General features: G+C 36.4%; 8 protein-coding genes across 8 annotated transcripts; 6 read left to right on the top strand and 2 right to left on the bottom strand.

The window, feature by feature from the left end:
• Positions 1–135: 135 nt before the first annotated feature.
• On the top strand, positions 136–3,706 carry LOC110228339. Its single transcript, XM_021025414.1, has 2 exons — positions 136–266; positions 769–3,706. Exon 2 carries the CDS (start codon positions 775–777, stop codon positions 3,127–3,129), a length of 2,355 nt encoding a protein of 784 aa, XP_020881073.1. The 5' UTR covers positions 136–266; positions 769–774; the 3' UTR covers positions 3,130–3,706.
• A 173-nt stretch (positions 3,707–3,879) lies between these two features.
• LOC110228341 lies at positions 3,880–4,887 on the top strand. Its single transcript, XM_021025446.1, has 2 exons — positions 3,880–4,218; positions 4,457–4,887. Exons 1-2 carry the CDS (start codon positions 4,024–4,026, stop codon positions 4,667–4,669), a joined length of 408 nt encoding a protein of 135 aa, XP_020881105.1. The 5' UTR covers positions 3,880–4,023; the 3' UTR covers positions 4,670–4,887.
• Positions 4,888–5,001: 114 nt separating this feature from the next.
• Positions 5,002–6,189, bottom strand: LOC110228246 (uncharacterized protein At3g43530-like). The gene is made up of 3 exons (XM_021024993.1): positions 5,713–6,189; positions 5,213–5,629; positions 5,002–5,151 (listed from the first exon to the last, which is right to left on the bottom strand). Exons 1-3 carry the CDS (start codon positions 5,791–5,793, stop codon positions 5,002–5,004), a joined length of 648 nt encoding a protein of 215 aa, XP_020880652.1. The 5' UTR covers positions 5,794–6,189.
• An 835-nt stretch (positions 6,190–7,024) lies between these two features.
• Positions 7,025–7,589, bottom strand: LOC9312876 (histone H3.v1). The gene is made up of 2 exons (XM_002875074.2): positions 7,134–7,589; positions 7,025–7,057 (listed from the first exon to the last, which is right to left on the bottom strand). The coding sequence occupies exons 1-2, from the start codon at positions 7,587–7,589 to the stop codon at positions 7,025–7,027; spliced, it is 489 nt and encodes a 162-aa protein (XP_002875120.2).
• Positions 7,590–8,472: 883 nt separating this feature from the next.
• LOC9312875 (putative F-box protein PP2-B2) lies at positions 8,473–9,981 on the top strand. The gene is made up of 3 exons (XM_002876761.2): positions 8,473–8,966; positions 9,219–9,340; positions 9,425–9,981. The coding sequence occupies exons 1-3, from the start codon at positions 8,619–8,621 to the stop codon at positions 9,843–9,845; spliced, it is 891 nt and encodes a 296-aa protein (XP_002876807.1). The 5' UTR covers positions 8,473–8,618; the 3' UTR covers positions 9,846–9,981.
• A 751-nt stretch (positions 9,982–10,732) lies between these two features.
• LOC9312874 (F-box protein At2g02240) lies at positions 10,733–12,175 on the top strand. The gene is made up of 3 exons (XM_021025436.1): positions 10,733–11,146; positions 11,327–11,445; positions 11,530–12,175. Exons 1-3 carry the CDS (start codon positions 10,835–10,837, stop codon positions 11,948–11,950), a joined length of 852 nt encoding a protein of 283 aa, XP_020881095.1. The 5' UTR covers positions 10,733–10,834; the 3' UTR covers positions 11,951–12,175.
• A 461-nt stretch (positions 12,176–12,636) lies between these two features.
• Positions 12,637–14,027, top strand: LOC9312873 (F-box protein PP2-B1). Its single transcript, XM_021025428.1, has 3 exons — positions 12,637–13,011; positions 13,109–13,227; positions 13,323–14,027. Exons 1-3 carry the CDS (start codon positions 12,682–12,684, stop codon positions 13,849–13,851), a joined length of 978 nt encoding a protein of 325 aa, XP_020881087.1. The 5' UTR covers positions 12,637–12,681; the 3' UTR covers positions 13,852–14,027.
• A 4,089-nt stretch (positions 14,028–18,116) lies between these two features.
• LOC9311188 (phytosulfokine receptor 1) lies at positions 18,117–21,605 on the top strand. Its single transcript, XM_021025413.1, has one exon. It carries the CDS (start codon positions 18,414–18,416, stop codon positions 21,453–21,455), a length of 3,042 nt encoding a protein of 1,013 aa, XP_020881072.1. The 5' UTR covers positions 18,117–18,413; the 3' UTR covers positions 21,456–21,605.
• The last annotated feature ends 179 nt before the right edge of the window (positions 21,606–21,784 follow it).

Raw genomic sequence — 21,784 nt, 5'->3', positions numbered from 1 at the left:
TCTTATATCCTTTTTATGTCTACATATCCCCTTCCCAATTAATGAAATGTGATCTGACGATTTTACCCTTTCTTTTTCTTTTTCCCTCATTTTAATTAATTAATTTTGTGAAATGAAAAAAAAAAATCGAAAACAGAAAAAAAAAAAAAAAAAAAAAAACGTGAGAACGCTCGAGCTCGAGCTCTCCTCGCCAGAAAATTCGATTTGAGTCGCCATTGCAGCCGTATCCTCTCCTCCGGCGAGCTGCGTCGAGATAGAGAGAAAAGGTATGTTGTTCGAGCTGCATAGAGCTTCAAATTGAAGTTTTGGATTTAGAAATGTAGGAGATTCAATTCAATTAGATTTGAGATTAAGCAAATTGTGTTTGGATATGCACATTGGAAGTTTATGCATAGTTTCTGGGTCGAATAGGTCTGTAAATGGGTAAGAAATGGATTACAGCAACTGAATCATAGTGAATTGTAGTTTTGAACCCGAAACCATTCGATTTGAGTTCTTGTCGCGAAAGTACAACTGGTAGAACTGGGTAGAATTGTACCTGAATCTATTGAAAAATATATACGTAGTATTACTGGTTATATTAGTATTACCTAGATGTATGTAGTATGACTAGTTACACTAGTATTACCCATTTACATGTAGTATCACCAGTTACACTAGTATTACCCATTTACATGTAGTATGACTAGTTATACTAGTATTACCCTGAATTGTAGTACAACTAGTACAACTAGTATAACTGACAGAGTTTTTGTATTGTTTTTGCAGGATACAATGATGGAGAACGTGATCATATATTTTAAATGCAAAGGTCGCATGTATAGCTTGATGATGAATACATCGGAGGGGAAAATAACGCTCTCCATGTTAGAAGGTAGGATATGCACGAAGCTTGGATTAGATGAAAGTAAGGTTAAATTGCAAATGAGATACAATGCTGTGCTGATGGGACCAACTGAAGAGATTTACATTAGTGATGATGAGGATGTAGGTGTCTATATATCTTCAGGTGAAAATAACCGTAGATATGTTTTGAATGTGGACGTCATCACTCCACCAGAATTGCCCGAGCAACTGTCGAGAGTGGAGCTCCTCAATAAAAGTTCTGTTGGTAAGAACTATGTGGAATTGGATTCAAATGAGGATGAAATGAGAGATAGTGCTGCCATCGTTTTGTGCGAATGCGAGGAGGAACAAGGAATAGTACCAAATGAGGCAATAATGGAGGTTGATGATACTCAAGATCCTGAGATTGGATCACGTGATGAATCTATGGATAGATGTGATGATAGGGGTGATGAATACGTTGAGCCACCGCCTGTTGTAGAAGCTGGTCAGTTTAAAAAAGAATGGGAAGACGGTATTGGACTGATTTTACGACAAGAATTTCCAAGCAGGGCGGCATTGCAGGAAGTGGTGGACAAAGGTGCATTTGCTAACAGTTTTGGTTATGTTATTAAAAAGTCTGATAAGGAGCGGTATGTCCTAAGGTGTTCTAAAGAAAGTTGTGTTTGGCGTATACGAGCTTCAAATATTCGGAATACAAGTATTTACTCGATTAGAAAGTACAACAAGATGCATACTTGTACCCGGATAAGTAAGAGTAGTACAAGGATGAGGAAGAGGAAAGGTACTCCTGAATTAGTAGCAGCTCTTCTTCATGATACTTTTCCAGGACAAATGGAAACTCCAGTTCCTAAGGTTATCATGGAGCTTGTTCAGACGAAATTAGGTGTGAAGATATCGTACTCCACCGCAATTAGAGGGAAAAGGAAAGCCATTTGTGATTTAAAAGGTAGCGCGGAAGATAGCTACAAGGATATCAATTGTTATTTGTACATGTTGAAGAAGGTAAATGAAGGTACAATAACATATCTGAAATTGGATGAGGAAGATAAATTTCAGTACCTATTCATAGCTTTGGGTGCTAGCATTGAAGGCTTTCAAGTGATGAGGAAAGTGATAATTGTGGATGCAACACATTTGAAGAACCGATATGGTGGTGTTCTAGTATTTGCCTCAGCTCAAGACCCAAATCGTCATCATTATATCATAGCGGTTGGCGTACTCGACAGTGAGAATGATGCTAGTTGGGGATGGTTCTTCGAGAAGCTGCTAACAGTTGTACCCGATACTCCAGAATTGGTATTTATGAGTGACAGAAATTCAAGCCTCATCAAAGGCATACGTAATGTGTATTCCGCGGCTCATCACGGGTATTGTATTTGGCATTTATCCCAAAATGTGAAAGGTCATGCCATTAATGTCAACAGAGACGTAGTCGCATGGAGATTCATGGAATTAAGTCGGGTTTACACCATGGCTGAATTCGAGAGGGAGTACAGAATTTTTAAGCTAAGATATCCTTCTGCGGCCAATTATTTGGAGGATACAACCGTGAAAGAAAAATGGGCTAGGTGTTGTTTCAGAGGACAGCGATACAATTTGGACACAAGCAACTGTGTGGAATCTTTGAATTCTGTTTTCCTCAATGCAAGGAAGTATTCTTTAATACACATGCTTGATGCAATCATGTCCAAGATTTCTGTTTGGTTTAATGAACATCGGAAAGAAGCCGCGTCAGGATCTAATGAGAATAAGTTGGTGCCTTTAGTGGAGAACTACTTGCATGATTTATGGGTTGAAGCTGAGAAACTAAAAGTGACGGAGCTAAACACATTCCAGCTTGAATACAATGTCAGGGGTAGTGAAGGGAAAGAATATTTTGTCAACTTACTCTTGAAAACTTGCAGTTGCAAGGTGTTCGATATCCAAAAGTATCCTTGTGTGCATGCACTAGCCGGTTTCATTGCCTTCGAGAGAGATACAACAAGAACTCGAAGTATGGAAATACATGAATTGGTTTCAAAGTATTATTGGGCGGAGATGTGGGCATTGGCATATTATAGGACTATCTATTTAGTCCCGGATAAGTCACAGTGGGATATCCCAGATGAGATCAAAGCGTTGAAGGTATTACCTCTGCCTCGGAAAAAGAAGAAGGGTAGAACAAAAGTGTTGAGGCTTCCATCCACCGGGGAAAGGCGTCCAAAACGTCAAAGGACTCAAAACAAAAGGAGGCCGAGGCAATCGATGCAATGGTTGTTATTTGGCAACCATAGTATTTGATTTTATCTGAACTTGATGATTTGTAAACCATATTTGCGTTGTACAACTATGTAACACTAGATTTGCCTCCTGTAATACTAGGTTTTAATTCACTGGCGTAAGGGTAATACTAGTATAACAGGTATTACTAATGAAAAAATTAGGTAACACTGGTATAACTAGTATAACTACTGAAGAAAATTATGAAATTTGATATTTCTAATTTTTTCAACACCAACTATAACATAGACTATTAAGTGATAATAAACTCTTACAAATGATTTAAAACGAAGTAAGAATAGGGAAAAAAATATATTTTCATGTAAGATTGTTTTATGAGACTACATCCAACATATTCCTTATACTTTTAAGCTCACTTTTGATATAAACTCCAATTTAGGATTGATATTTTACAATTTTATATATTTTTAACATTTTATTACATTAAACCTTTAGAATTCAATAATAATAGAGTTTCCTCAAGTGTACAACTAGATAAATCATTTTTAAGGATGTGTAATACTGGTTAAATTTGAAAACACCAAAAGTAAAACTATGTGGACAATTTGTACAACTGAAAACTAGGGTACAACTATGTTAAAAAAAAAACGGCGCACATGTCACAAAGACTGCGCACACGTGGATTTGACTGCGCACACGTGGGTTTGACTACGCACACGTGGGCATATAATTCCAATTTCTCCCCCCAAATTTTTTTTCCCTCCAAAATCAATTAAACCCAAAATCAACAAAAACAAATAACTAAAATTCTTTTTTTCTCCACTTCTAATTCACAATCGAGACTTCTCCTCTCTCTCTCTCTCTATCTCTCAATTCACTCTCTCTCTCTCTCCAAGCTCAAGAAAACGAGATCCAACTTTTTCCTTCTCTTCAATCTTTCTCTCTTTTTCAATTATGGATCGATTGTGTGAGAGAGATCCATGGTATGATGAGATGAAGAACGCTAAGAAGATTTATGATCAATTAGAAGAAGTCGGAATGATGGAAGGAATTCCGAATAGATGTCCTTGTGGTGGACGCATCCTCGACAAGATCTCTGAGAACGATGGTGACAAAGGGAAGAGATACTATCAATGCAACGTGTATAAGGTAAATAGATAGTATCATTATTGACGCGAAAGTAAAACTGGTAGAACTTGTAGAACTGGTAGATCTCTGAGAACCCAGATGTATGTAGTATTACTAGTTAGACTAGTATTACCCGTAAACATGTAGTATTACTAGCTACACTAGTATTACTCAGATGTATGTAGTATTACTAGTTACACTAGTATTACCCAGATGTATGTTGAATAATTGATCTCGATATAGAATTCTTGTACTGTAGAATGATGGTTTACACATTCGGAAACTTTGGGATAAAGCTATGGAAGAAGAGGTGACTAACTTAAGGGAGGAGGTTGATACCCATCACAAAAAGATTCAAAGCTTGGAGTACTATCAAGAAGAAATGCGTTCGGAGTTGAAAGGTAATGGTAAGGAGATCCAAAAACTGAAGGAGTTAGTCGCTCATCTAGCGGAGAAATGCGTTCGGAGTTAGTCGCTCACTAATGTGTAAGCTTATTTTTTGCTTTGTAAGACTTGTCTATGCTTTGTAAGACTTTTCTATGATTTATGAGACTTTCCTATGCTTTGTAAGCTTATTACCATTATCAGTATTACTAGTTTTACACGTATTCCTTAATTAGTAATACCAGTTTTACTAGTATTACCAGTATTACCATTATCAGTATTACTAGTTTTACCCGTATTCCTTAATTAAATTTATAAAACTAACTTAACAAATCCAAATTCAAATCCTAACAAGACAAATCCAAAACAATTAACATAACAAATCCAAGTTCAAATCCAAACATCAAAGAGACAAATCAGTCAACCAAGCTGTCTCTTGCTCCGAGTCGTCATCTTGGTTACTTGTGGGTCACCATCCTTCTCTTGGGTTGTATCTTTTGGGTCACCATCCTTCTCTTGGGTTGTCTCTTCCGGGTCACCATCCTTCTCTTGATTCTTCTCTTCTTGATCCTGCAATTGAACAAAGTTATATCACAGTATTACTCAGTTATACCAGTATTACAAATCGTACCTTTCTCTTATCTACTTTCTGCGCCTCCCTGAATGCTTCCAACGATTTAACTCTTTTATCCAACGAGTTAACTGTATCATCCAACCCTGAAATCAATACTAGGATTTCATTCAGCTGATCTGTCATCCCAACTTTCATGTCTTGAATCATCTCCACCACAGCAGCCAAACTCGGGAGTTCTTGTCCATCTACTGCGGGAATATCCTCACCACCCGCAATCTCTGGTCCTGCGATGATTCCTCGGGCCTGTAGATCCTGTTGGTACAGCTCTTCAAACCTAATTAGACGGCCCTCTTTATGACGCTTCAACCAACTTTCCACCACCGGATCAGCTATGTCAACGTCGTCTTCTTCTTCCGTGATTGCTCTCATAAGTGCGTGCTCTTCAATTCTAGGTGAGACGATACAATCAATGACCTATAAACATAAACAAATATGGATTATTATAATTAAATAGAATAGCAAACGTTTCATAAAACAGAATATATAGGACAACTAACCTGAGTTGTACCCAATTCATGATTAATAGTATCAAGAGGAATGCCTTTCAAATGGTTCTTCTTGAACTTCACCTTGCACATCCTAGGACATCCCTCATCTGCTCCTGCAATGTCCTCAATGAATTTTTCCCTCAACAGTGGGATTGCCTCGAATGCAAGAAGCTACAGAATAAAAAAACATATATTTAGATTCAACAGTAATACCAGTATTACTAGTTTTCTAATATGCAGTATTACCAGTATTCCTATAATAAACAGTATTCCTAATAAATAGTATTCCCAGTATTACCAGTATTCCAAACAATCACCAATTACTATAACTTGTAACTAACCTCTATCGGAAGACAGAAACCCGCAACCGGCCATATGTACTTCTCGTTGTTGGTGACAACACCATTAAAATGATCCATCGTGTGTGCGATGGTTTGTAACATGTAATCAAAAGAATACCTCCCCCATTGAAAATTCTTACAAAACGCAAGATCATTTACAGCCTTTAGACACAATTCATCCACTTCAGGTGCCTTCTCCCCGGTCTTGATAGGCGCTACAATAATGCTGGTTAGGAAATAGAGGACCATCATCCTCAACCTATCTTTAGATCTTTCACCCTTTGGTACCATTTTTAAGAGCTTCTCTCTCACGTCTTCACGTTTCACAACAGCATTCTTGAAATGCTTCGTCTTGAACACCGTACTTCCCACATTTTTATACCCAAGTGCATAGTTTTTGCAATTGAAGCCTGATATCAATGCATGTTCCGATATACCATATCGGATTGGAACGCCATTGACGATGAACCACACTTCCTTCTTCCTTTCAATGCGCGCTGTGTGAAGAAGGAGCATCCACATTCCCATAACTCGGTGGTTTGGATCTCTTGGCATGTGGAAGACGTGTTGGAAACTCGGATGATTCTCAAAAAATGCCCTCTCAGACTTGCTCATCGGAGGCTCCAACTTATCGAATGTAGTCAACACTTCGTGAATATAGCACCGAGTTGATAGCTTGATTTTCTTCACATATTCCGAAGGCGGGAAATACATACTCAGCGGTGGTATTGCTTCTGTTTCCTCGTCGATCTCCTGCAACAAAACAGACATTCATTCATATATCATTATTCTGCGAATAGTATTACCAGTATTACCCTAAAAATATACACATAGTTGTATCCCAGTAATACCAGTTTCACCAAGAATTCAAACACATAGTTATACCCTAGTAATACCAGTATTACCCAGAAATCAAACATATAGTAATGCCCTAGTATTACCAGTTATACCCAGAATTCAAACACATAGTATTCCCAGTTCTACCAGTTATACCAATAAATAATAGTTTTACCCTGTTCTATCAGTAGTACACAGATATACACATAGTATTACCCTGTTCTACCAGTTTCACACCATTCAAATACTTACCATAGCATTTTCCGGCTGATTTTCTGGCGCAATCTCATCCTCCTTACTCTCATCAGAGGAGGACTCTCCGCCCAAAGATCTACTACCATCATCATCGGAGGACTCCTCTCCTTCCTCATTCCCTTCTTCTTTCTCTTCTTCTTTGTCTTCTTCTTCGCTCTCTTCTTCGCCACTCTCTTCTTCCTCATTCTTCTCAGAATTTTCTTCTTCATTCTTGTCTGACTCTTCTAAAACCGGACTTAAGGTCCCCAGGACTTGTTGTTCTTCAGCTCCTTCTCCCTCAATTGCCTTATTTTGCTCCGTCGGGGATGGTTGCGCCGTCGAGGATGGCTGCTCCGAAGTTGGCTGCTCCGTCGAAGATGTCTGCTCCGTCGAGGATGGCTCCTGCTCCGAAGTTGGCTCCACCGTCGTTGCCTTTGCTACTCTCTTCCTCTTTAACCCTTTCTTTGGAGGCATTATCGGACAGAAAGAGAAACAAGAAACGCAATCGAATTTGGAGAGATTTGAATAGAGAAAATGAGAGGCAATCGGTTTCTGGGGAGATTTGAATAAGAGAGGAAGAGAATTCAGAGAAGTTAGAGATTTGAAATTGAAAAGTTAGGGTTTCTCTTTCTCGTTTAAGATGGAGCGAAGAGAAAAGGAGAAAAGTTAGGGATTTGATTTTTGAAAATCCGTAACTCTGTCGCAAAATTGGAGTGAATCCGAGAGCTCGCCGGGTCAATATAGGTCGGGTGGATAGATCCTGGTTTTCTGATGTAATACTTGGGTTTTATTCAGGGTATAGTGGTAAAAACACCAGTTTTCGAATTAAAATGAAGAAAAAAATATTATATGTTTTGAACGGGGATTTATGGGGTTAGAATTATACAAAAGGGGACTCCCCATATAATTTCTCCCCGTAAACTAATATTCGGTTTCGATGATTCCGGTCTATGTTTGTTTGCTTCAATTTTATATAAAAGCAAGTGAAAAACATTTGTATTGTACATATCTTAAGGGTTTTTTTATTGTAATGTTTGATTTTGATGTTCATCATTCTCACACATGAATAAATTACAATAATAAAAGATGTGTTTTGTTTATCTAATCATCTACAATGGTTTTGTACATTTTACATAGCCAAGAACTAAAGTGACAGAATAACATATGAATAAATATGTACTGGTCTTAGTAAAGTTCTCTATTTTTGTAGGCCGTTAATTGTCCCAATCATTTTTACGGATATGGTTAGTAAAAATTTTGCAAACCAAAGCCAAGAGTAAAATTTGCTAAACCAACAGTCAGTAAAAAACATGCAGCGTGCGTGAACGTGTAGGAACGCACGCGGCAGGCATTTATGCGAATAAGGGTAGTTTCGTAAATATGTTCTGACGACTAAAAAACGAGTCATTTTCTATTTTTTTAACAACGTAGGCGACTTTAGAAGATTTCTTTAAATTCTCAGCTTCCAAACCAAGAAAGATTACACAGATCATAGAAGCAACAATGGGGCACAAACAAAGCGTTGACTCCACAGGGAAAGGCAAAGAAGTGGCCGGTTCTTCGTCGATGATGCTAAAACACGGCGTTGAATCTAGCGGACCGTCGCTGTTCGATAACTTACCGGAAGATTGCATTTCCAACATAATCTCTTTCACAAGTCCACGAGATGCGTGCGTTGCTGCATCGGTTTCAAAAACCTTTGAATCGGCTGTTAGTTCCGATAGCGTATGGGACAAGTTTCTTCCGCCGGATTATTCATCTCTAATTCCTCCATTGCGAGTTTTTTCATCGAAGAAGGAGCTCTATTTCGCTATATGCGATAATCCTGTGTTAATCGACGATGGTAAAAAGGTATATATATATATATATGTGTAACATACATCAGTTCCTTAAAATGAAGATTCGTGTGTTGAATTATCGAGTTATGTTAATTAGATGATTATGGCAACTAGATTTCTTTGAAATTTTGTTTTCAGAAAAATATTTCTGATATGATGGAACAATTTTGGTGTAGTTGTTAAGTTATAAACTCATGCATCTCTATTGAATATTTATGATTGTTTTGAATTTTGAATTTTTTCTTTTATTTTCGGGAAATAAAAGAGCTTCTGGTTAGAGAAAGGGAATGGGAAAAAGTGTATCATGTTATCTCCGAAGAAAGATATGTGGATCACATGGGTTAGTACTCCCCAATATTGGCGATGGATTTCAATTCCTGAAGCTAGGTAACTCCTTTTTTGTCATTCAATTCTATTGAAATCACTAATTATTCTCATGATGATGATGATTATGATGGTGCACTCATGCAGGTTTGAAGAAGTACCAGAGCTTCTCAATGTGTGTTGGTTTGAGGTCCGAGGGGGCATGAGTACTAAATACCTATCTCCTAGAACTCGTTACTCGGCTTACATTGTGTTCAAGACAAAGGATAGATGTCCTAATTTGGGGGATGTGCCAGCAGAAGCTACAGTCGGATTGGTGGGACAAGCATCATCTCAAAGATTCATTTACTTTGTTGGGCCTACGAATCGAGGGAGAGAGAGAGAAACGAGAGTTGTAACGAAACCAACGGAGAGAAAAGATGGATGGATGGAAGCTGAGCTTGGTGAATTCTTCAATGAATCAAGTTGTGATGAGGTTGCAACAAGTATTCTTGAGACTAAGTCTCCTTATTGGAAGCGTGGTTTGATCATTCAAGGAATCGAATTCCGACCTACGAAAAGCCAGTAAAGTAATATCATGTTTGGATGATTCCAGTTTCTGTTTGTTTGCTTTCAATTCTATATCTAAGCAAGTGAAAAGCTTTGTTGTATGGTAACACGAACTATTTTTAGTTTTTGGATTGCAATGTTTTGATTTGGATGTTCATCATTCTCACATGAACATATTTCAATAAAGATTGTTTTTTGTGTTTTCTTATCATCTACAATGCTTTTGCAGAAAATTACTTGGCAAAAAACAATAGAGATATAGAATAACAAATGAATAAATTTGTCGACATGATCTGATTTTAAAATTTAAACAAAGACTCATTAAATATATAAATTATTGACTTTTTCTGACTAATTAATATAATTTATTATATCTTTCGTAACAAAGACTTCAGGGGTAAGTTAAACATGGAACAAAAGTTATTTGCTTTGGGAGATTAAATAAAGGCAAAACTTCTTTTGAAAAATAAACTTTTGATAGATTCTTTGAAGACGATTCATTTACAAGGTTATGATCGGAAAATCACATTTAAATCTTAACCTGTAACGATCACTCACGAAGATAAAATATCTGCCTCGTTTCCACGCTTTATACACCGTTACTTAGCAAAATCAAATTCGAAATAATATAGATAACTATAAATGTCATGTTCACAATCAAAATAGCGTGTTATTGTATAAATGAATGGACAGATATTTCAATTTTATGTAACAAGTTTAGATGTACAATCTTGTATAGATTAACATTTTTTTATCATAAAATCATATAAATGTCGGTTCAATGGTTAGTTTAGAATTTTTCATAACCAAAAAGTGCAAAACCAAACAACAGTGAAAACATGAAGCGTGTAATGTAAGGTAGTTTCGTATATATGTGTGGACAACATTACACGAACCATTTGTCTATTATATTCCTTTATTACAAAAGAATCGAGTTTGAAAGAGTCAGAACTCACGAGTTTATTAAGTTTTCCCAAATACACACGATTTGATCAAAGGCACCGATCGATGATGGGGCAAAATCATGGCATTATTGAATCTAGCGGTGGAGAGATCGTTGTTCCGGGGCCGTCACCTTTTGATGTCTTGCCGGAGGATTGCATCTCCAACATAATCTCTTTCACAAGTCCACGAGAAGCGTGCGTCGCTGCATCGGTTTCAAAAACCTTTGAATCGGCTGTTAATTCCGATAGCGTATGGGACAAGTTTCTTCCGCCGGATTATTCATCTCTGGTTTCTCAATCTCGAGTTTTCGCATCGAAGAAGGAGCTTTATTTCGCTCTCTGCCACAATCATGTTCTGATTGAAGATGGCAAAAAGGTATTTATATCTATTCTTTTGTTTATACGATTGGAGAACAATGATCAAATCGAAAATCATGTGTTTATTAATCATTGATTTCTGTTAGATAATTATGGCAACATAAATCTGAATTAAACCTGATTATAGAAAGTTTAATTATTCTTTAACAATTTTATTTTATTTTTCGAAAAATCATAGAGCTTTTGGTTAGAGAAAGCGAGTGGGAAAAGGTGTATCATGTTATCTTCAAAGGAACTTTGGATCACATGGGGAAGTAGTCCTGAATATTGGCAATGGATTTCAGTTCCTGAATCTAGGTGACTCTTTTTTTTCCTCTCTAATTAATAGTCCTTGGAATTGGCAATGATGATGATGAATTTGCACACCTTGTTGTTATGTAGATTTGAAAAAGTAGCAGAGCTTCTTAATGTATGTTGGTTTGAGATTCGGGGCAAGACAAGCACTCGTTTATTATCTCCTGGTACTCGTTACTCGGCTTACATTGTTTTCAAGACGAATGATGGATGTCCTGGATTAGGGCATTTGCCGGTAGAAGTTGGACTTGGTTTGGTGGGACAAGAATCTTCTAAAAGGTTCATATACTTCGTTGGACCTAGGGATCGAAGGAGAGGGAGGGAAACGAGAGATGTAACGAAACCAGAGCAGAGAGAAGATGGGTGGATGGAAGCTGAGCTTGGTGAATTCTTCAATGAAGAAAGTTGTGATGAAATTGAGTTTAGTGTTATTGAGATTAAGTCTCCTTCTTGGAAGAGTGGTTTGATCATTCAAGGAATCGAATTCCGCCCTACGAAAAGCCCCTAAGTAAGTGAGAAACTTTGTTGTATTGTTTGCTTTGGTTCAATATATATTCCTAAGCAAGTGAGAAACTTTGTTGTATTGTAACATGAAATTTTAATGTTTTAGATTGTGATGTTTGTCACCTCGGGTTATTGATTATGATGTTCATGATTCTCACATGAACAAACTCAATGCTTTTGTAGACTTTTTTTTACTTCAAGAAAGAGAAGTAGAGTATTTGGATTTTTATGTGTGTAATGTTTAAATATGAAGTCTTCTTATATGATCCTCACATGAACAAATTTCAATAAAGAAATTGTGTTTATTTTCTTCTTATCATCCCATAATGCTTTTGCAGACTTTACTTAGGAGTGTTGGGAAAGAGCTGTAGAAATAGAATGACACATATACATACATACATGAACTTGGTCTTGATTAAGACATTGAATTATTATTGACTTATGGGAATAATTAATAGAAATATATCTCGTCATAAGTCGTAACAAAGACTTCATAGGTAAGTTAAACACGTAACAAAAGTCACTTGCTTTGCCTGATTAGATAAAGGCCAAAAACCTTTACAAATTTTTATTTGGAAAACAACTTTTGACTTATAAGGGTATTATCGGAATATCACATTAAAATCTTAACCTCTAAGTCTTTCACGCATCACGAAGGATATAAATATCCACTTCATTGCCACGCTCACAACAACATAACAAAACACACCGTTTCATCATCAGATTCCAAAAACAATGGAACAAATTCACGGCGGAGATTCGAATTCCGGCGGCGGAAGTAGCCGAAACGATGAGATTGTTGCGACGAGAGCGTCGCGGTTCGATACATTGCCGGAAGATTGCATCTCGAAGGTGATTTCACATACGAGTCCACGAGACGCTTGTGTTGTGGCTTCGGTTTCGAAAACGGTGAAATCGGCGGCGCAATCGGATTTGGTTTGGGAGATGTTTCTTCCGTCGGAATATTCGTCTCTTGTTGTTGCTCGATCGGCGAATCTTTTATCGAAAAAGGAGATTTTTTTATCTCTCGCTAATGATTCTGTTTTGATTGAAGATGGCAAAAAGGTAAATAATTTGAATCCGATTCGAGAATTTGAAATTAGGGTTTTGCTTTTTGTCCTTTGAATCCTGATTTTTTTTGTTGATTTTTTGGGAAAATCAGAGCTTTTGGTTAGAGAAAGCTAGTGGGAAGAAGTGTTTCATGTTATCAGCAATGGAGTTGTCGATCATTTGGGGAGATGCTCCTGCTTATTGGCAATGGATTACAGTTCCTGAATCTAAGTAAAGTTCTCATCTTTTTGTTCTTTTCTCCTCTGTTTTTGATTTTGTGCAATTCGGGTTTGTTTACTTAGTTTTGTGTCTATATGTGAATTCAGGTTTGAGAAAGTAGCTGAGCTACGTAATGTGTGTTGGTTTGAGATTCAGGGAAAGATAAGTTGCGGAATGTTATCGAAAGGGACTCATTACTCGGTTTACGTGGTGTACAAGACGGCATATGGTAGATCATATGGGTTCGATTCCGTACCTGTGGAAGCTGGAGTTGGTTTCGTGGGCAAAGAAGCTACCAAGAAATCAGTGTTTCTTGAATCCGGTATGGATTCACGCAGCGGTTTTGGTTACTCGGGGATTTCGCACGCTGCGGTTTCTAGAGCGTTTAGGATGAGGCGTCCGTGGCTGCGGGTTCCGAGAGAAGAAGAAGAAGAAGAAGTTGAAGGAGAGAGGGAGCGTGGTAGGAATGTGGAGGGGCCAAAGGAGAGAGTAGATGGATGGAGTGAAGTGGAGCTTGGGAGGTTTTTCATTGACAATGGAGGTTGTGATGAGATAGAGATTAGTTTAATGGAGACTCAGAATGGAAATTGGAAGAGTGGTTTGATTATTCAGGGAATTGAGATCAGACCTGTCTGAAAGAAGAAACTAACTGATTAAATTTTGTGTATTTGAAGTATGAACACAGTTTTAAAAAATTGTCTTCTAATGTTTGGAGTTCTTGATATGAAATAGCAAAGAAGTTAATTGATAAATTATCTCTCGTGTACTAATGTCTGAATAGAAAAAGCTAAGATTGTTCATGATTCTTCTCATGGTTTTGTTTCACATCCTTACATATAATCTTGAATTCTTGAGTCCTCGTTCAACATTTGTTACATTTCAAACCATTCTTTTTTGTTGTCATGTGAAAGCTGCAACCATGTGTCCATGGTTCATACATTCACCACACTTTAACCATGACGAAATGCAAGTATCGACCAAGTTTCTCTTCACAATATACTAGAAGAAAGGTCATTTAGCCGCATATTCTTTCGAAGATTTAGGCTAAGCTTCGGAATGGTCAAATGGACTAAGCCATTTGCTTGTACTGAATAAATTGGCAATGGAATAGCGGAACAGCGAATATATATATTGTTGCAATGTGACGATGATCTTAGATATGGAATATCAGATGTCATGTCCATTTTTAATATTTTCTTGGGTTAAGTTTGCCACGAATTTGGGCTAAGCTTCGCAACCGAGTAACCACTTTCTCGTAGGAGGCTACATTGGTAACGAAATAGCGGTGGTGGCAATATGACCATGAACTTAGATACGGAATATTATCTGTTGTACTATTTAATATTTTTGTGGCTAGTTTTAACTTTTAAGTATCAATTAGCCACAATTTTAATATACTGGGTGGCATATTTGTAAGTATCAAAATACTATTTAATAAAATTCATCATCTATCAAAACTCATAAATAAAACTAATCACCAATTTAACTTTCTAATATACCAAAATTCATTATAATTCTAGGATCCATAATTCAACAAATCCTAAGACCATATTTAACGGGAGAACACATAAGATGGTCTAAGGGTTTAAAAAATTGTAAATAATGTGAATAGTGTGTTAGAACACTAGGGAGAGATCTTCCGCAAGATCAGGTCTTAGAGTGATCTTGCTCCACGTGGCAAACCCTGAGTGGAAGGGTTTCATTTTTCAGTTTTGGCAACTAGAGTTTGCGTCTCTTTCTCTCTCCATGTGGGACCACTTCTAATATTATTTTAATAATTTAATTTCTTAAGATATATCTTATAAGTTTCACCCTTGCATATGCCCTAACAAGTAACTACAATATAAACGTTTATATAATCACTACTATTATCTTCAAGATCAGGCCTAAAAGAAGAAGACATGGTTTAGCTAAATGATCTCTTGAGACTTTTGTGAACAAATGTAAAGCTACATATTATATGGTTATTTTGATTTGTTGAGAAAACAGAAAAGATTAAGGCTTTTAAGCGTAAAGCTACATAGTATGATCAATACCCAAGCAAGTGAAAGTGGGTCCATAAAGTTCTAATCTAACTTCGAAGGCTTTTAAGAAAAGATAAACTATGGGCTTTGTTGCTCTTTACGAAAACAACAATCTTGGGTTTTAAGAGATTAGAAATGATGTTGGGCTTTAAACTGTGAAAGATTGTGAATTGTGTTAGTGTGACAAAGCAAGAGCTTTTTTCTTTTCTCTTTTTTCTGATATTATCTTTCACAAATTGTTTTGTCTTTTCTATTAAAAGTATGTACAATATTTTCTATTTTGGATATTTTTCCTTAAATTTAGTAGTTTCGATCGTATTATATTTTAGGAGTTTAGATATACGTGAAAAGGTAGAAAAAATATTATAAAGTTTTTTTTGACATATTTTGCAGTCATCTTCTATTTACAATTTTTTTTTTTGTTATTTATAAAAAAGATTCGTTGTATGTTAGCAACAACAAGAGTATTATTATCTATCACAGTCACACTATTCTTAATATCATACATATCAAAATCAGCTATAATAAAACTATAAACCCACTTTAGTCAATTTTCAGAAAAAACTTATAAACATTATTGCAGGATGGAAGACTCTTAACGAAAACAGATTATATCAAAGCCACATGGTATTGAAGATTAATTATAGAGTTGAATAGTCGATGCCACATGCTTTGACTGTCTCCTTCATTATAGATATCGTCGACCTTAATACTTTATTATAAACATGGAATCGTATCTTAACTTTCTACGTAAAACAATATTTAATCTCTTTATGAAAGATCATGCACACACTAGGAAAACTCTATAAGTGATTTCTTATATGGTAAACCAACTTTGAATGTAGGCTAATTAGTTTATTAAGCAATATAGTCTTTTGTGTCTATGTTCATTTCACCATTCACCTATATTGTCCTCAATTACTTATAAATAAAGTAAAACATCAAAGAAAGTTGTGTAAACAGCCTATTTTTCTTTAAGAAATAAATCATGGCAAAAGTGTGAGACTTTTGGTTTTATTTTGTCAAAATCTTTTTTTTTCTTCGAAAAATCCATAAACGTATATATAACTACAAGAGAATCCATTTTCCAAAGTGCCAGAGTTTTCTTTTTCCAATTCTATCGAGTTAATTAGTGACAGATTCTAACGATAAAATTTTATGTTAGCGTTACATATAAAAGTAGTACTAACGCATTTTAAATTTGTCATTATTAGAAGGAAAAAGTATTAACGACAAAATATAATCTTTTGGCAATGAAATTTATGTGGTTATATTGACCATTTTTGAAATGTGAGAATATGAGATTTTTTGTATAAAAATATGATAAATTTTGTACATAACGGTAAAAATTTTAATTTTATCGTCGAATTAATTAGTGACAGATTCTAACGATAAAATTTTATGTTAACGTTACATATAAAAGCAGTTTCTAAATTTGTCATTATTAAAAGAAAAAGTATTAACGACATAATAGAATCCTTTGGCAATGAAATTCATGTTGTTATATTGACCATTTTTGAAATGTAAAAATATGAGAATTTTTTGTATAAAAATATAATACATTTTGTACATAACGGTTGTTTTATTTTTATTTTTATCGTCTATAACTTACACAAGTATATATTTAAATTTTAATTCAAATTATTGCATGATGATATTATAAATCACTAAACTACAAGTATACAAACCCGGTCAGACTAAATTAATATATTAATAATTTTTATTGGAAATATAACGTATTGATTCTTGGACATGTAAATAGCTCCTATGCTGCATAATAGGTCGATAAAATTCTTTTCACCAACAAACAATAAATTAGGTTGATAAATTTCCTCTTTGGCATTAACATGTAATATGGGGACGTGTCTTTAGATAAATGGTTAAGTCCGTTTCACTCTGCTTTTTCTACCGGAGTTCGACTCCAGTAAGTCGTGTTATCATGTGTAGTAGGAATTGGCTATGGATCGGACCTTGTTAATAAAAAAAAAAAAAAAAAGGCATTAACATGTACTAATATGGAAAATCTAGATTTTTTGGCGGAAGCTTTTATCGGAAACTAAAGAATATCTTGTAGGTCTATTTTCATTCATTATCAACTTGCGAAAAAAAAAATTGTAGTTGAGAAGAGAGATGCAAGGTGTCAACGTCCGTGCTTTGACTTCTCTCTTTTCTCTTGTCCTCATCTTAAATCCTCAAAGCTGACCTAACCGGTCACTCCCTTCTTCTCCGGTCATTTTTAATTATTATTCAATTAACCCATGACAAAATTTTAATATAAAAATTAACCATTTGCAATGTAAAAGAGCAATATACTTACAAAACATTTATAAAAGCTATTTGCAATGTAAATGTATAAACTTAACTATTTTCAAAATAAAAGCACAAAAAAAACTTAAAAGAACATTCAAATACTTTCAATAGAAACTTTTTTTCTCATTTAATTTTCTACGTTCGATCATTCTCATTTCTCATTAATAGTTCCAAATTTTCCTCTATCTATCCGTTGAAGGACCAAGGCTATAGACAAACTATTAAGTCTATTATTCAAAGTAAGATTTGGACCCAAAAAAATAAAAATTGAGAAAGACTTTCTTAAGTCAAAATTATTGATTAAGACTTCATCATATATGACTAAACGCACTCAAATTATAATTGATAAAATACGGAAAAGAATTGTCTATATTCTATAACGGGTCTTTAACAAATTTTCCATAAAAGGGCTAATATAAACACAAGTTAATTAAACTTAAACAAATATTAATCATTGTTAAATTAATATTATTGACCGTCATTTAGGAAAAAAGAATATTTATTCACAGCTTCTTCTTTCTTCTTCTTCTTCTTTATTTAAAGTTTTTTTTACTGTTTATTCTGTATCAGAAAAAAGACCAAACACAACTCTTCCACTTTCTCTCTCTCTCTAGAATTTGCCTGCATTAAAACACCCACTACTTGCTGTTGCGTGTTGAAGTCAAAAGTCGTCATTTTTCTCTCTCTTCTCTTGCTTCATCTTCATTGATCATCATCTAATATGGTGAGAATCAGAAAACCCATTTCGTATCCTCTCAGATTTCTCAAGGGTTTTTGTTGATATCTTCTTCTTCTTCTTCTCAAAGTTTCTTCCTTTAACTTTTCTTAGAAATATCTTCTTCTTCTTCTTCCTCTGTTCTTGAAATGCGTGTTAATCGTTTGTGTGTGATCGTCATCGTCCTCATAGAGTTACTATGCTTCTTCTGTTCCTCGGAATCTCAAACCACCGTCACGTGCCATTCACATGACCTCGAGGCCTTACGTGACTTCATAGCCAATCTCGAGCCAAAACCAGATGGTTGGATCAATTCTTCTTCTTCTACAGATTGCTGTAATTGGTCCGGAATCACCTGCAATACAAACAACACAAGAAGGGTCACTAAATTGGAGCTTGGGAACAAGAAGCTGTCGGGGAAGTTGTCTGAATCTCTCGGGAAGCTAGATGAGATTAGAGTTCTTAATCTCTCTCGGAACTTCTTCAAAGATTCGATCCCTCTTTCGATTTTTAACTTGAAGAATCTACAGACTCTTGATTTGAGCTCTAATGATCTCTCCGGTGAAATCTCAAGAAGTATAAATCTTCCAGCTCTGCAAAGTTTTGATCTTTCTTCAAATAAACTCAATGGGTCGCTTCCTTCTCATATCTGCCATAACTCTACTCAAATTAGGGTTGTGAAACTTGCGGTGAACTACTTCGCCGGAAATTTCACTTCTGGGTTTGGGAACTGTGTTTTTCTCGAGCATCTCTGTCTTGGTATGAATGATCTTACTGGTAATATCCCTGAGGATTTGTTTCATCTCAAAAGTTTGAATCTTTTAGGGATTCAAGAGAATCGTCTCTCTGGTTCGTTGAGTCGTGAGATTAGGAATCTCTCAAGTCTTGTTCGTCTTGATGTTTCTTGGAATTTGTTTTCTGGTGAAATCCCTGATGTGTTCGACGAAATGCCTAAGTTAAAGTTTTTCTTAGGTCAGACCAATGGATTCATTGGAGGAATCCCGAAAACGTTGGCGAATTCGCCGAGTTTGAATCTGCTTAACTTGAGGAACAACTCGTTATCCGGTCCTTTGCGGTTGAATTGCACGGCGATGATTGCTTTGAACTCTCTTGATTTAGGTACTAATAGATTCAATGGGCCGTTGCCTGAGAACCTACCGGATTGTAAGCGGTTAAAGAACGTTAATCTTGCGCGAAACGTCTTCCATGGACAAGTGCCAGAGAGTTTCAAGAACTTCCAGAGTCTCTCTTACTTCTCGTTATCGAATTCGAGTTTGGCTAATATCTCTTCTGCGCTTGGGATACTTCAGCATTGCAAGAACTTGACGACTTTGGTTCTTACATTGAATTTTCATGGAGAGGCTTTACCCGATGATTCGAGTCTTCATTTCGAGAAGCTTAAAGTGCTAGTTGTGGCGAATTGCAAGCTTACTGGTTCAATGCCGAGTTGGTTAAGCTCCAGCAATGAGCTTCAGTTGTTGGATCTTTCTTGGAACCGTTTAACCGGAGCTATCCCGAGCTGGATTGGTAGTTTCAAAGATCTGTTCTACTTGGATTTATCTAACAACTCGTTTACCGGAGAAATCCCCAAGAGCTTAACTCAGTTGCCGAGTCTCGCTAGCCGTAATATCTCATTCAATGAACCATCACCAGATTTCCCGTTTTTCATGAAAAGGAACGAGAGCGCGAGAGCGTTGCAATACAATCAGATATTCGGGTTTCCGCCAACGATTGAGCTCGGTCATAACAATCTCTCTGGACCTATTTGGGAGGAGTTTGGTAATTTAAAGAAGCTTCATGTGTTTGATCTTAAATGGAATAAGTTATCAGGATCCATTCCTAGCTCGCTTTCGGGTATGACGAGCTTGGAAGCTCTTGATCTGTCTAATAACCGTCTTTCGGGCTCGATCCCGGCTTCTCTGCAAACGCTCTCGTTTCTGTCCAAGTTCAGTGTTGCTAATAACAATCTCTCGGGAGTAATCCCTTCTGGTGGTCAGTTTCAGACATTTCCAAACTCGAGCTTCGAGAGTAACAGTCTCTGTGGGGAACACAGGTTCCCCTGTTCTGAAGGTAGTATGGATGGTGGTTCTGACAGAACGTTGATCAAACGGTCAAGAAGAAGCAAAGGAGCTGACATTGGAATGGCGATTGGGATCGCGTTTGGTTCGGTTTTCCTTCTCACTCTTCTCTTGTTGATTGTGTTGCGTGCTCGTAGACGGTCAGGGGAAGTTGATCCGGAGATAGAAGAATCCGAGAGCATGAATCGCAAAGAACTCGGAGAGATTGGATCTAAGCTTGTGGTTTTGTTTCAGAACAATGATAAAGAGCTCTCCTATGATGATCTTTTGGACTCAACTAACAGTTTTGATCAAGCTAACATCATTGGCTGTGGCGGGTTTGGTATGGTTTACAAAGCAACCTTACCAGATGGAAAGAAAGTTGCGATCAAGAAGTTATCCGGAGATTGTGGTCAGATCGAAAGAGAATTCGAAGCAGAGGTTGAAACACTCTCAAGAGCACAGCATCCGAACCTTGTTCTTCTTCGAGGATTCTGTTTCTACAAAAATGACCGGCTTTTGATCTATTCGTATATGGAAAACGGAAGCTTAGACTATTGGCTACACGAGCGTAACGACGGTCCAGCTTTATTGAAATGGAGAACTCGGCTTAGAATCGCTCAAGGCGCTGCAAAAGGGTTACTTTACTTGCATGAAGGGTGTGATCCTCATATCTTACACCGCGATATTAAATCGAGCAATATTCTTCTTGACGAGAATTTCAACTCTCATTTAGCGGATTTCGGACTTGCGAGGCTGATGAGTCCTTACGAGACACATGTAAGTACGGATTTGGTTGGGACTTTAGGTTACATTCCTCCAGAATACGGGCAAGCCTCGGTTGCTACTTACAAAGGCGATGTTTACAGTTTCGGAGTTGTGCTTCTCGAGCTTTTAACCGATAAAAGACCGGTGGATATGTGTAAACCAAAAGGGTGCAGGGATCTGATCTCCTGGGTCGTCAAGATGAAGCATGAGAATCGAGCAAGCGAGGTTTTCGATCCGTTAATATACAGTAAAGAGAATGATAAAGAGATGTTTCGGGTTCTCGAGATTACTTGTTTATGTTTAAGCGAAAACCCGAAACAGAGACCAACGACTCAACAGTTAGTCTCTTGGCTTGATGATGTCTAGAAGAAAGTAAAACAGTATCTTCAGAGACAACAGTGATACATGTAGGAAGTGATTTTCATACTTTTGAGATACAATGTACAGAGTTTCCAGAGAATAATTTGTTTCTTCGTTTTCTCATTTTAATCTTAATTTATGATTCAGATTCAGACATTGAAATACGAGACAGAACATATAGTGTCTGAGAAAACTGAAAAATCATTTTTAGTTTTTTTCAGAAATAATGAGTTCTTAAAGAGACCTGTCTCTCAAGCATTTTAGATTAGCAACACAGATTAAATTGTGTTTTATCTTTACTTTTTTATATACATATTTTTCTTTATGATTTGCTT

This window comes from Arabidopsis lyrata (genome assembly GCF_000004255.2).
Source record: "Arabidopsis lyrata subsp. lyrata unplaced genomic scaffold ARALYscaffold_5, whole genome shotgun sequence".
Lineage (NCBI taxonomy): Eukaryota > Viridiplantae > Streptophyta > Magnoliopsida > Brassicales > Brassicaceae > Arabidopsis > Arabidopsis lyrata.
The sequence above is the reverse complement of the archived record's forward strand: the minus strand, read 5'-3'. Positions and strand labels throughout refer to the sequence as shown.